The sequence below is a fragment of the Magallana gigas genome, chromosome 2 (assembly GCF_963853765.1).
Source record: "Magallana gigas chromosome 2, xbMagGiga1.1, whole genome shotgun sequence".
In the NCBI taxonomy this organism is placed as follows: domain Eukaryota; kingdom Metazoa; phylum Mollusca; class Bivalvia; order Ostreida; family Ostreidae; genus Magallana; species Magallana gigas.
Window position 1 is genome coordinate 46,204,994 of NC_088854.1, and position 15,106 is coordinate 46,220,099.

At 32.5% G+C, this 15,106-nt stretch overlaps 1 protein-coding gene and 1 long non-coding RNA gene across 2 annotated transcripts; both read left to right on the plus strand.

Annotated features, from left to right (window-relative positions):
- Positions 1 to 8,964: 8,964 nt before the first annotated feature.
- On the plus strand, positions 8,965 to 13,827 carry LOC136272412 (uncharacterized). Its single transcript, XR_010710413.1, has 4 exons — positions 8,965 to 9,165; positions 9,398 to 9,444; positions 13,029 to 13,184; positions 13,278 to 13,827. It is a non-coding gene; the product is annotated as an uncharacterized lncRNA (long non-coding RNA).
- Positions 10,649 to 12,363, plus strand: LOC136272582 (uncharacterized protein KIAA1958 homolog). The gene has a single exon (XM_066074328.1). The coding sequence runs from the start codon at positions 10,828 to 10,830 to the stop codon at positions 12,361 to 12,363; it is 1,536 nt and encodes a 511-aa protein (XP_065930400.1). The 5' UTR covers positions 10,649 to 10,827.
- Positions 13,828 to 15,106: the final 1,279 nt, after the last annotated feature.

The following is a 15,106-nucleotide window of genomic DNA, read 5'->3' on the forward strand; positions in this document are numbered from 1 at the left end:
TGAACTGAATTGGTATTTAAAACCAAACGCAAACAAAATCAACTTAAACGCAACAAATACACATACACGTGTCTCTCTCACATAATATCATGCACAAGTTAGAGTTGAGCACAATTATTCAATGAACAAAATCAGCAAAAAACCAACAAATAATGCACCTCAAAGGCAATGGTGTTTGGAACAGACAGTTACCTTCAGACCGATTTAATGCCAGAAAAAGGAAGCACATTTGTTTAACAAAAAAAAAAACCCACCCCAAAACCCCCCCCAAAAAAAACCCCCAAAAATAAATAAAAAAAACTCTTGAAGAGCGGGACAGGATAAACGTTTAATTTATAGTCACTAATATATTCGGCATATTTCTAGAGATTATCTCCATTCACACGCAGTTTGACGAGGGTTCTCAATGTTTTTCGACCAAACTCCGACATTCTAAAATAATAATAATATGATTTATAATAATAACACAGGATAAAAAAAAACATGAATTGTTTTGGTGTAAAAAAAGGATTGCGTAAATTGGGTTTTAACAATTCTATATCTAGATTGAACTGTTTCAATCTAAACACCGATGTATTAAACTAAAGGAATAAGAAGGCAAATGTGCGAAGTTACGAAGGAGCTATATTTTTATCATCTTCGTCTTTCGCAGCCGCATCTTCGCACGAGTATGCCTATTCACCGACGCATATTTGCACCTTTGCACAGATTTTCGTTAAAGTAATAAGAGACGAATTTCAACCACTATAATGTGTACATGCACGTACTGGCCTTCGATACTATAGAACATCACTTTACGTTTATTTAATATTGAACATCACTACTTATGGAGCGTTCTCTAAGTTTTCAGAACTTGTATCTTAGAATCCTTTTGTTTTTCACCATTAAACGATGAAATATTTTTTGAAATCAAATTAAATAGACGAAAGTACGACCGAAGGTTCCAGGGGACACCATACCAAACAAATGACATGCTAGAAAATAATTCAATGGTAAATGATACGTTCCATTCAAAAGAGGTATAGCGCACTTAATGTACGATTTCGCCGACAACATTTCGTTTATAATGCAAGCATCAGGCATTTTCGATATTATACAATATTTAGTTAAAATACAATTAAAGAAACGCAAATTACACAATAACCAGGTTAGAATAGTCTTAATTATTTTACATGAGATCATTAACATCTTCGAATTTTGGGAGGGATATATAGGAAAATAGTATGCATTAAGAATTTGGATATTTGAGTATTTGAACCACTTTAAACAAAAAAGTCCGATTAAAATTATGTTCTACATGTATTGTAGTATACGTTTTCATTGAATTAGTTTTGGTTAACTTGGTCGTCGGATTGAAAATTAGACAAATATTTCATTTAGTGACTTTTCTGATACATTCATGTATATAGCCACATACATTTAAAAAAAGAGAGACATACCTAGTCTAGTAATATGCGTGGCCTAGTGGTAACACATTGGTCTCTTTTATTTTGCGGTCGCTGGATCGATTCCACCAGGTAGTAAATTTTTTTTTTCACTTTAAAGCATGGTAAGAATAGAAAGTTTAAATTACATGTATCTAATCTGTCATTATACACGTAATTGCCCAAGTAGATTTTGCTTCATAGTCAATTGAACTTTTATACCCTCTTATTGTGATATCAAGTTTTCCAATTAGGCTAGTCATAGCAAACTTAGAAAAAAAAGAGTGTAATGAATCAAGGAAGTCAATCTAATAATCTAATGATTAAAAAATCATACGATGAATAAAACTTGCATGTTGAAATTTTGATTCTAATTTACCAAAAAAATATGGGGCCATGCAACTCTTCCCTTTTTCTAACAAAGGTTTTTGTTTCTAGTTTCTTTTTTGTTCACGTCATTTTCTGACCGCCCTCTCGCTGATGCATGTATGTGCACACTATAACCATTCAAACACATATATATGTACACATTATAAACAATCTGTTATTTCATATCATCAGCAAAATGTGCTAACCGAAAGTTCTCTTTTTTGATTTATATAAATGAAAACCAAAGTCGTGAAAGCACGGGTCGACCTTAAAAAAAACCTACCAACTCAGACAGCGTCACGAGTGAAATTTTTTGTGAAGGTTTTGTAATTAAAAGACAATTAAAATCCGGAAGTGTGAAATTATACTATGTTAACAAAATAAAGACTTATATCCGGTAACTATAATAATCATACATTATAGTCTAAGTGTACACAAAGGTGATTAATAATTATATAATAATCGCAATTTTAGTTAAAATTTTATCGGAATGGACTGTTTATTAGTTTTGTAAAACTTTGTTAAACCATAATGATTAAAATTAGTGTGAAACTTTATTTTATACTAGTATGTTATATAACAAACAAACCAATGCAAACACGTGATCACATAACCCCTTAAACTTTAGCTTAGTGTCAATCTTCCGTAGAGAAGGGAGGGGTCAGCTTACATGTATATCTATATGCATGTCAGTATGTTGACATTTAATATTTGAGTGCTTTTTATTTTTCGCGCCGATGACAATTCGCAAAAATTTAAAACGTAAAAATTAATCTATAGCTTTATGACTCGAATTCGCAAAAATAAATCGACGTAAAAATTTCCAGATTTACGGTATATGTTCTCTTATACGCTAAGAGAAGGGAAGGTGAGGTTTTTCCATAGGGAAAAAGATTTAAAACCAAAAGTAATTTCTAATTAAGTTCGCAAGTACTCCTAAAACTCAGTCATGTTCTCAAGAGGGAGACTTGAAACAAGTGAATTATATATGATGATTGAACTTCTTCTCAGTTCCTTCGTGATTGTTTAAGCCGTTTCTCATTACGTTGAAAGAAGAATGAGTTGAATATACTTGTTAAATCACGTTTTCAGTCTGAAGTTTTCTTGTCCATGTCATTTGAAGATCGTGTTCGAGTGGAATAAGACCGTCTGTTTACTTCAGGTAAGAATAACCATTGCATATTTTATATAATTAAAGAGTGAATATTCCTTATTTCTATACAGAGTATCATCAATATTATACTTCAAATTATTAGTAGCATACTAGATTTTTACCCGTGCGTGCACGGGTGGGCATTGCATACATGATATCGGACATTTGCGAAATAGATACATCGACACACCGTATTGTTGACATTTACATAACCAAGCTTTAAAGGGGCATGGTCACGATTTTGGTCAAAAATTATTTTTTCGATTTTAATGTTTACAATGCTTCATTTGGCATTTTTAATAGGCAACCAAAATTTGATTATTATTTGTTGAGTTATAAGCGAGTTACAGAGCTTACAATTCTTCGTTATGTAAACAAAGCTTTTGTTTACATTTTGAATGTTGAGGTGAAAATTCCAGTTTTAGACCTCAAATGAATGCGTTAATCGTAAGTAACTGTTTATTTGTGCTTAAAATGAATAAAAAGATAGACAAATCAGCTTGAAATTTTTTTTCTGGTATATTCAACCTATGTAAACAAAAACAGGGCACGAGCCTTGTTTACATGACGAAGAATTATGAACCCTATACCTTGCTTAAAGCCTCTCGACTGGCATCCAAATTTCATTTGATCATTAGAAATGCATTCCTAAAGCATTGTAAATAATAAATACAGAAAAAAAAATGTGACCAAAATCGTGACCATGCCCCTTTAAGACTACAATAATGCTATTTATTTTACTACACTCTGCTTAGTTAGAATAAGCTAACTGCATAGGCGTCGGAACCGGGGGGGGGGGGGGGGGGGGGCTTAGCCGCCCCTCCTACTTATTTTGCTAAGTAAGACCTAACCATTAGGCACATAGCAGAATAGAGGGTTCACCCCCACTTTTTTTTCGCAGGAAACATAATTTGGTAGGTAAGATTTTTTTAAATTGGAACTATAGGTATACTCTCCCAGCCCCCCCCCCCCCCGGATTAGGATTTTCATGATTTTGGGAATTAGGTTTTTTTCTCTCAATATTTCTGAGGATCAGTCTAGCCCCCCCCCCCCCCCCCCCACTTTCAATTTGCTTCCGACGCCAGTGAACTGTGTCTCAGAACATACCCTCACCACAGTTAAGATGCCTCTCATATACCCGTAATACGAGTATAGCAAAAAAAAAATGCAGAATCGCTGCGAAACGATTTTGGAGAAAATAAATGAGGCTGCATTGAAAATAACAGTCAAATTTTCATATGAAAATTTAATTCATTTTAATGAAGAATTCAACATTTTTTCACCAACGTTTTTTACTCGCTTCGAATTTACACACCATGTTGACATTCGGTACTTTCGGGATATTTCATATTAAATGCACTGAGTTAGAGCTGTCTCCCGTATTCCTTTGATGATCAGAATAATGAAAATTTACACGTACTTGTAATATCGTTTCTGATATTATCCATGCAAATGTGATATTGTGGAAACATAAACCAAAGAGCCTCCCGTGATTTAGCGTGAATGTAATGCGCATGTGCAAGCTTAAAATTGTAAAATCCAAAAAAATCCGGATTTTTTAAAGGAATTTTCGTTGATTATTAATTGGCGAAGCTTGATTGAGAAAAAATAAAAACAAATTGGTAATCTTCAAGTAATAATGCTGTTTAAAATATATAAAACAAAAGACAGTACTCTTCCGAATTCTCGGTATTAAAGCCCAAAAATTCAAGTCTATTATTTTAATATAGTAGTACATGTATAAATATAATTTATTATGTGTGTCACTGCTTCCCTTGACTAGTTCTCTTTATCATATAATAGTAGTACTGTAGCTATTTTTAGGTGTTTTATTCTTATTTTTATTCATTCATTCGTGTCTTGCACGTACATGTATAATATAGGAACAGTGCAATGCGATTTTTTGGTGTTTTAAAGCATGGTATGAATGTTTGCTTCTGGTTTACATATTTACAGAGAAAAATGAGTAGAGGTAGCAAGAACGACACTGACAGAAAAATAGAAGAAAAAGAAAACGGAGAAGAAAATGATTACAAGTATACAAGTTACTGGAAGAAATTTACAATGGAGATTTCAACCCGCAACGTCATTCGAACACCCACCGGCGCCATTACAAAACAAACTAAAGAGAGTAATTGTAATTCTTTATCCACGTCACCAATGTTTCTTACAATCATAATATTAGGAGCAACGGTGTTTTTTCTTCTGTTGATAATCGTGATCTTAATCAAAAAAATAAAAACCAGTTACAAGACATGCTCAGATGCGGTGGACTCAAATTGCGAGATTTCCCGCGGAAAAAGAACTTTCGAGACACAGACAACACAAGCAAAAGTTATTAATCAGAGACAAAATGTGATGAGGGAAAAACATTTTGGTCGAGTGGTCCTTCCTGCTTCGTCTAATCTATTAGACATTGGTCAGGTGTTCCCTAGTTCTTATGAAGGTTCGGGTGAATACGTCGACCCGAATGATCCCTACATCAATACAAATGACCCCGAAGCCAGTCCAAAAGACCTTGACACCAAACCTAAGTATTTAGAGGTCTTGGCGGAGTCGCACAACACAAGCACTGAAGTAAACGGGTTTAACTGTCGACATCTGCGGGTGCCAATCTGTAAATGTTCGGCATCAGGATACTATAACGTACAGTGCAAAACATGCCAGAGAAAAAGGAAAGTCTAAACCAAAATATGACGATATAAATTATTGATTTTGTTAGTTTTATTATAAAGGAGGCTGGGGGTCAACAAATTGACCATCAGATATACCAAAACTTCAAAGATATGATTTGTTTAGCAGTATACTATTATTCAGTAAAGAAAAAATCCATACATTTTACCTTTTAGATTTTGGTAGTTTTCTAGATCTTCTTCTAAAGGATAACAATGCAGTCTAAAACTTGCCACTATAATCAATCCCTCTTAAATACGCTGTGTATAATTTATTTTATAATAAATACAATTCTATAAACATGTTTTTAAGAAGTATTCACAAAACGAATGGTCTGCCAAATTGTGATATATTATATCAGCTGGCCCGTAAGTGCACAAAAATAAAGTGGAGTAATGCACTTCATAATGATCAAATGTTTTAAAAAAAGTTTTAAACCCTAATGCTCAAATTCAACACAAATTTGATAATATAGTTGTATTTCATAATTTTGATTTTCTCAAATGTCTTATTAGTCCACATAATGCATCTAATTATTTATATACATCAACATCAACCACAACAAACTCACTACATAGTATTACTAAGAACAGTTCAATTGTTAAAATTGAAGGTGACAATTACGCTGTCTCGACCACTGTGACGTATGAAGTAACCCAAAGGTAGCTGCAATCCAGGGCTAAGTTCAAGACCGTAGCAGCTAACCTAGCCGCTAAGTCGTAGTATCTAAGTAAGTTGAACGGACCGCTAGGTTAGCCGCTAGATTTCAGATTTGAAGATGAAAATTTTCAACTTAAAGTAGATCCAGTGTTCTGTGATGTCATACTTTATTGTAAAACTTTGAATTCTCTAAAATTTGTGCAAAATAGAATATATATTTAATGTGAAGAGAATCAAATGGAAGTAACTAGAATAACTGTTAAGTTCAAGATTTTCGTAGCTTGATTTTATCCTAAATTTCCAATTTTTTATACATTTTATCTATGCTAAGGGGAAATAACTCTTTTTCTGGTCTTTCTCTCATTGTATGTCTAAATGCTTTAATTTTTCTTACCCCAACAATTAATGTTAAAATGTGTTTGTAGTTTTACTTTTCTGGCACAGTTGACAATAAATTAAAAAAAGATAAACAAGTCTCTGCCTACAAATATTTTACTTTCAATAAAAAAAGTAAGGTTTTCTGATGCTAAATTAAGCTTTAGTTCATGTTTATCTAACATCTCACAATGTGTGATGACATGTATTTTTTTTTTTTTTTTTTTTTTATAATTGATGAAATTTTAAGTCTTTTAAATTGAAATCAGTTCTGTTTTTCGACTTTCGTCAGAGAGTTTTACGAGTATGGAGTTACCTTAAGAATTACATCGACATAAATTGTTAACTTCAAGCTGAAATATACGTTTTAAAATTCATTATAACTTAATGGATGAACAAAATATCACTAAATAAATAGATTTCATGTTTGTAACAAAATGTTAACAAAGGTATGCATTGCTTTAATTTGATGCCTAGCATAAAATATTTAGCCTACGAATATCTACGTAGCGGCTAGGCTAGCTTATCGTTCAACTACGTAGCAGCTACGATCTTGAACGCAGTCCAGGTCACCATCATCGGACCATTTACCGTCTGTAATTCCATTTACCAAGCTATCTGCTGAAAAGAGAAAGCAAAAACCTAAGGGCAGCAAACTATTTCATAACATTGAATAACTGAATAAACTCGAGGTACATGTAGTATGTCATTAAAAAGAAAACATAACACCAAATAAATAAACAAGGGTAAGGTTTGGCAGGTATTTCGACATTTTAAAAAATATTTTAAGCTCTTCCATTCCTTTAACGCCTTTCCTCTTCTGTATGAAAAAGGGTAGATAATCGGGAAATAAAGTGCCTAAATATCAAACCCCGTGCGATCGGATAATAAAATCCCGGCAACATTATCTACATGCAGAGCTACATATATAAAATTAAGTTGATTATTGTGGGAGAGCTTTGATAACGGCGCTTATTACGAGAAAAGCTCAAATACGAGGGTTGTCCCAAAATAATGTAGACAGGACACATAATTTATAATCTGTTCACTGCAATTTCATTAGACTTCTATGTTTTCTTCAATGACCCTTTGGCAAACAATGCTGAAAAGTTCAAATCTGTACTTTATTTATTTCTCGAGAAAATGAATAATTAGTAACAACAAGTTTTATCAGGCGGCGCACTGTGCGACGTCAAAAATTTCCAGTTTTACGTTGTTGCTAAACCCTCCACATCGTTCACGACAACATTTACGTTTTATTTCCGAAAATGTCTTAGAAAAAATATTATCTTTGAACATGTACTCTGCGTGCACATTCAATATATATTTCTAGTTTGTTTTGTTTTTAAATATTTTCTAAGTACAAACGATCTGTCGGCTCCAAACTTGCCCTGTATTAATTGTTGTCTAACGTCCGTCTTACCGAAATGTATCGTTCAACATTTTGACGTCCATTGATATCGTTCGGGGTTTCTTTTTTCCACTTATTGTCATCATACTTGTTCAAATATTTTCAATATTGTTTAACTAATTCACAAAACGCATTTCTCATCGATTCTGTTAATTTCATTTACTTCCAAAGCCGCTTAGGATTTATTTGATGGTCTTTACAAAATTGTATCAGTTACTGCTGCGCCGTCTTAAACGCTGAAAACGTCATTTTATTACCACTTAATTTTCAACTTGTCACAAAACGCGTTATAAAATATTTAAAAGTTTTGTTATAGCCAAAACATTTTCAGAGTAAATAATATAATTATTATCAAATATCGGTGTATATTTTATTTGAATTTTTTCATTCGAAAAGTACTTTTCCGCCCAATTTTCAATTCATTATGTTGATTTTAACTTTTTGTTTTTGACATTGCGCCGCATGTAGAATTTCTGATCTAACATGCTTTCATTTCACTAATTTAATCTCAAACAATATTCGATTTTAAAACATTATTTGAATGCAAATTTCTTGAACCCTTTGTGGCACAAATTTCATCTTCCTTTGTCTTCGATTAACTGAATAACGCCACTTGTCTACGCTATTTTGGGACAACCCTCGTATGCGCTAGTATTATGTATTTAAGTTAATGACTCAATAGCGCGAAGTATAAATTTTTGTTTAATGTTGAATTCTTTTCTGAATTATGTGATCATGCAGTTGTGTGAAGACTTAAATATCATTTCCTTCCCGGAATGTATTCACCAAACTTCAATAAAATAATTATATGTTGGATTTGATTAATGTAAACAAAAATTCAGTGTAATTTCCTGTTTGTGCTTTACCACCATTAATTATATTATATTGTTACACGTAGCACGTCAGAGTTACACGGATCTTTGTAATGCATGTATATTGTTTTATTATCATTTTAATTCGTTTAATTACATGTTCGTGACATTTTTTTAAGAAATGAGTTTCCTTTTGATAAACCTTTTTTTCATGGTTATGAAAATTTGCAGTGGTAAAGCTATATATAATAATTGTTCCAATCATGATGAGAGAAGTGAAAACAACCTGTAAGTATAACTTTACTTTGGATTAATGTATCTATACCCAAACAGTATATATTTTTTAAAGAAATTCATATTAAACATCGATTTTCATATAAATTGATTATCTTGTTTGTTGTTTATATATTCTTTAAAATCACGTCAACGCAAATATGCCTAGTCTAAGCTAGATTATTTTTGCATGTTTTATACAATGCATTGCTGTTATTTTGTCAATACTAAAGATATTATTTTGTAGGTTTCCTTGTTGTGCCAACTATTATCGGGATAAAGGAGACTGCAGGGGTATAATATATATATATATATATATATATATATATATATATATATATATATATATATATATATATATATTCAATAAATCCTTTTTTCTTGGTACCGGGGATGAATAAACACAAAAATAAGTCCAATGCTCAAACAACTTTTATCTATAGCGCTTTCGCCCTACCGGGCTCTTCAGTAGATTTAAAAAAAAACCCTGAAGAGCTTAAACCTCCGCTAGTATTATGAAGAGCTTAACTGTAGTTAATAAACAGTTGTCATGTTTATGTTTGTTAAATAAAAGCAGTTACAATTTGTTATATTCAATGGTTTGATATTTAGGCACTTTATTTCCCGATTATCTACCCTTTTTCATACAGAGGAGGAAAGGCGTTAAAGGAATGGAAGAGCTTAAATCTTAAATCAATAATTTAAACCTGAAGAGCTTAAATCTACTATATATATATATATATATATATATATATATATATATATATATATATATATATATATATATATATATTCAATAAATCCTTTTTCTTGGTACCGGGGATGAATAAACACAAAAATAAGTCCAATGCTCGAACAACTTTTATCTATAGCGCTTTCGCCCTACCGGGCTCTTCAGTAGATTTAAAAAAAACCTGAAGAGCTTAAACCAGCGCTAGTATTATGAAGAGCTTAACTGTAGTTAATAAACAGTTGTCATGTTTATGTTTGTTAAATAAAAGCAGTTACAATGTGTAATATTCAATGGTTTGATATTTAGGCACTTTATTTCCCGATTATCTACCCTTTTTCATACAGAAGAGGAAAGGCGTTAAAGGAATGGAAGAGCTTAAATCTTAAATCAATAATTTTAACCTGAAGAGCTTAAATCTACTGAAGAGCCCGGTAGGGCGAAAGCGCTATAGATAAAAGTTGTTTGAGCATTGAACTTATTTTTGTGTTTATATATATATATATATATATATATATATATATATATATATATATATATATATATATATATATATATATATATTTATCTCATACGTGTGGTGTATATTACCCGTGTGATAAACCTTTGCTATATCACACGGGTAATGCTATATCAAATACTTCCGGTCGGAACTACTTTTGACACAACCCCTCGCTTCAACGCTTCAATGACCTAATTTAAGTGGAGCTGTATTGAACATTAGGCTACTATTTTACATTTGTATGGAAAAATTAATTTTAAAAACAATTATATTTTAATATAATTGTTTTTAAAATTAATTTTTCAATACAAATGTAAAATAATAAATAATAAAATTATGAAAAAATATGAATAGGACCTAATTGGATCTAAATCACGTTCGTGAAAATGACGTAACAATCAATTATCAAAAATCTTCTGCTTAATAATTTGACGGCGTTTGGAAAATGAGTGAAGAAAAGAAATACGGAGATTTTTTTGTCATTTGCAATGAATTATCGAAAACTCAAGACATTGACAGCGAAGAAAATCTAAACACAGCTGTTGGTGAAGTTTCAGAAGGTGAGAAAACCCATAAATCAACGCCAGTGCCAGTTATTGATTCAGAAATTTCCGAAATTGAGCGTTTAGAAGTTTTGAGTGCATTATTTGAATCAGAGCTTTCAGAAGAAAATAATGAAGATAATGCCAAAATTTTGAAAGAAAACTTGTCAAATCATAATGAGTCAAGATTTGTTCATTACGAGAGTCAAGAAATTGAAAAATTCATTCAAGATAAAGAAAACAAAAACACATTGAGAAAAACATTGTATGATGTCAATTTGTTTAGTTCTTTCCTTCGTTCCAAAAATGAAATGCGTGAATTCTACAAAATTTCTCCTACAGAATTAGATGTGTTTATTGCCAATTTTATATTAAGCGTTCGGAAAAAGGGGGGAGAGGAGTTTGAACCGATATCATTGAGAAGTATGATTTCCAGTATTGATAGAACCCTTCGACGACACCGCTACGAAGCAAGCATCATGCAGTCGCCTGATAATATATTTACAGCCACCAAACAAGCTCTGAAAGCCAAACAAAAAGATCTTAAACAAAAAGGGAAGGGCAATAGGCCACAAAAAGCAGATGCGTTATCTGACGACGATATTAATATTCTGTATGACTCCGGAGTTCTAGGAGTTACCTCCCCCCAGTCGCTGTTGAACACGGTATGGTTTAACAATGCCATCCATTTAGGGTTGCGTGGACACCAGGAACACTATAACCTCTGTTGGGGTGATATTTCATTACATAAAAACCCTGATGGCACAGAATATTTACAGCATTATGTGAGACAAACAAAAACGCGCACCGGTGCTAACACGCGTGACACAAGAACAGTTCTTGGCAAAATATTTTCAATTCCCCATTTGAATGAAAACAACCCAATTGAAGTTTATAAGAAATATGCAAGTTTAAGACCACAGGGGTTTCGTGAACCAAATGATCCTTTTTATATTGCGACCCGCACTATTCCATTGTCGGACAAAAAAAGCGATAAATGGTTCATGAAACAAAAGCTTGGAGTAAACAAAATCGGGAAAATTATGGGGAAAATGATTGAAAAATGTCCACAAATTGCAGATTCTGGAAAGCGCCTCACAAACACAAGCACGAGAAAATACTGTGTCCAAAAACTCAGGGAAAACAATATAGCACCTACGGATATAATGCAAGTTACTGGCCACAAAAATGTGAATTCCATCAACAATTATTCCGAAATTACAGTTACAAAACAAAAAGAAATGTCCAAAATATTGTCTACAACGAAAAATACAGATTCAACCACAAGTCCACACGGACAAGCGTCAGCCGCAGGAAGCATTCAACAGGCCCAGTCGCTGTTTGCAGGGGCAATCTTGCACATAAACAATATGAATGTTTACACTTACCAAAATGCCTCCCAGGACTTCCAGCCACCACCAGCCAAGAAATCAAAATGAACATAAAATCCAGCTACATTTATATAATGAACTTCCAGTTGATTGAATTGTTTTGAATTTGGTTTTTGTTTCACACAAATAAACAACATCTCGTAACGTTATGTTTCTAGTAATTGAGTCATTCAAATCCATTGGCATTCGTAACTTTTCAAAGTAATGAGGTCACGCGATCTAATTTTTAAAATCTAATCTGCAACATTTCTTTTGTAAATGTAAGGCTTAATTCAAAATAAGAGAAAAACAAAAACTTAGAACAAAGTCTATTTCAGTGATAATTCATATTCAGATGCGAAAAACTTTCTAATTCAAATCCGCACTATTTTGAGCAGCGCAAGGTTACATCAGCTGCTTACGCCGCATTGCACCATCGATTAACGTTAGAAAAGAAAAAAATCAATCGTCGCTTTTAGGGAACATTTCAAAAACTAAAAAATACTGTTCATATGAGATAAATAGAACATCTATGATTGTGTGATTTTATATTTGCTTTATCCAACTCGTTGAAATGGTTATATTCGCTCGGCAAGCCTCGCGAATATATACACCATTTCAACTCGTTGGATAAAGCAAATATAAAATCACACAATATAGATATCCTCTATATATATAATTGTAACTGCTTTTATTTAACAAACATAAACATGACAACTGTTTATTAACTACAGAATGCCCGCCAGGATCTTTTGGAATAAACTGTCGGTTACGTTGTTTTTACCCTTCCTTTGGCAAATTTTGTATGAATACCTGTGACTGCAACAACTCTGATTGTGACCCCTTCAGTGGATGTAAAGGAAATGATACAGAGATTGAGACAACAGCAGGTATGTACAGAAGCATTTAATTCATATATTCATGAAACAAAATTGTGAAGATTCACATAGTTTAGTGAATGTACAATGTGGAATATCATTCAGTGATCACGAGGTCATGGGTATCTCTGACGGTTAACCCGAATTTACCGTGGAGCTACAGTTCTGCAGCTACACCGGACTACTCAACAGAAAAAGAGGAACTTAACTATGACCAAAGTTTGAAAACAAAGAATTTAAAAATGCCAATTATAATTGTTGGTTGCATCCTTATGTTCTTAATACTCGTAAATGGAATAAAATGGATTCTTAAGCCAGTTCAAAAAGCTCATATTATTACAAATACAATGGAAGATAACGACCTTTCAACCGTATATACGGAAATTGATGAAAGATCTGAACAAGAGTCTGAGTCTAACACAATGTGTTCAACTGTCACATCAACATCTTTCACGTCTTTGAATGGAATAGAAACCAGACGACCGCAACTTCCGGTCAGGAATACCCGATTAAACTTCTGCTAAAGAGATGATGGTTTTTGCGATAATAAAACAATATACTGTATACATACGTGTATCTTAAAATGCATATCATATTGCCTATATATGGTATGAACTCTTTATTAATTGAAAATGTAACAATTTTTATGATCAAAGACGAGTATTAAAAGAATTGCAAAATGCAATCATGTTCTTAATGGTATAACCTCATCTTTGATGGCCAAATAGAGAAATACGAACAGAGAAACACATTGAATCGTCACCCTTGGCTAGCAAAGATAGTTTTCTATTTGAACGAAACAATTTTAAGAATATAACAAAATCCAGGCATAGTCCCAATGGTGTCCTCCTTGAATGAAACTCGTTTTAAGGTATTGCAAAAACCCATGGCTGTATCTCCCTGTAACACTTAAACCCAAAATATTTAAGTACTGACAAGACAAGATTATATTAATGAAACGCAGAAAAATGGTGACTTTATAAAAAATTTTTCACGTGTACATTTCATTAAATATATGTAAAAAATACTTGTTAAGTAAACCAAAATTAACAGGTTGAAAAGAAATTAACAGAGAGACCATTAATGGTTATGCTGATTACTAAACTACAATGATAACCTTATTATCACATTACATGTATTTAAACTCCTCTGAACATTGAATAAAAATAGGCTGAATCAATCACATTTACTCTACTGTAGGATTTAAATAAACAATGTTTAATTATACCGACGTGTGCTTATATGTGGTTTGACTAATATGTTAATAAAAGGCACTTACTTATTAAATACATATATGCTGACCAATTCTTTTAGATATCAGAATGTATCGTAAAATAAATTGCTTGCAATAGCTTTATACGTTAATTAAGGCAGCACTGACTGATTTCAGAAACAAGAATTCCAAACACACTTCAGTGAATTTTTATAAAATGTTCAGACATTGGGAGATGGTCATGGCCATTTTAAGGCTTCATTAATCAATTTGAGAAAAAAGCTCTATATGAAGACAATTTTTAAAGCAGGACACTTAAAATATTTTTTCAGTAAATGACAGTTTATGGCTTAAGATGAATGTGCGGTCCTACATGTCATTTTGTTTGAAAAGTATGCAAAAACAGGACAATGTCCTTTAAATCACTTAAAACAGGTGTGGAACTGCGCAACAACAGACTTATTTTGAAGGAGGGATCGTAACTAATATGGCGACCAAATGCTGCTATGAATTCATGTCAGCTTTAAAAGCAATCGTTTGAAGCGTGTTGTGGTGCATGGTTACTACACGAAACAACCTCCTTTGCATTTGTTTACGTTTCGCACACAATAATAAAATACTCCTTCACAGAAGACTTTTGAATTTGAGACCATAGCCTAAAAACCAATTAACATACAGTCTAATTTTGTACCAAGGGATCTACATCATTTACAAATTAATC

What these genes read in the sequence shown, in the direction of transcription:
- LOC136272582 (XM_066074328.1), top strand. Translation starts at nt 10,828, where the DNA reads ATGAGTGAAGAAAAGAAATACGGAGATTTTTTTGTCATTTGCAATGAA.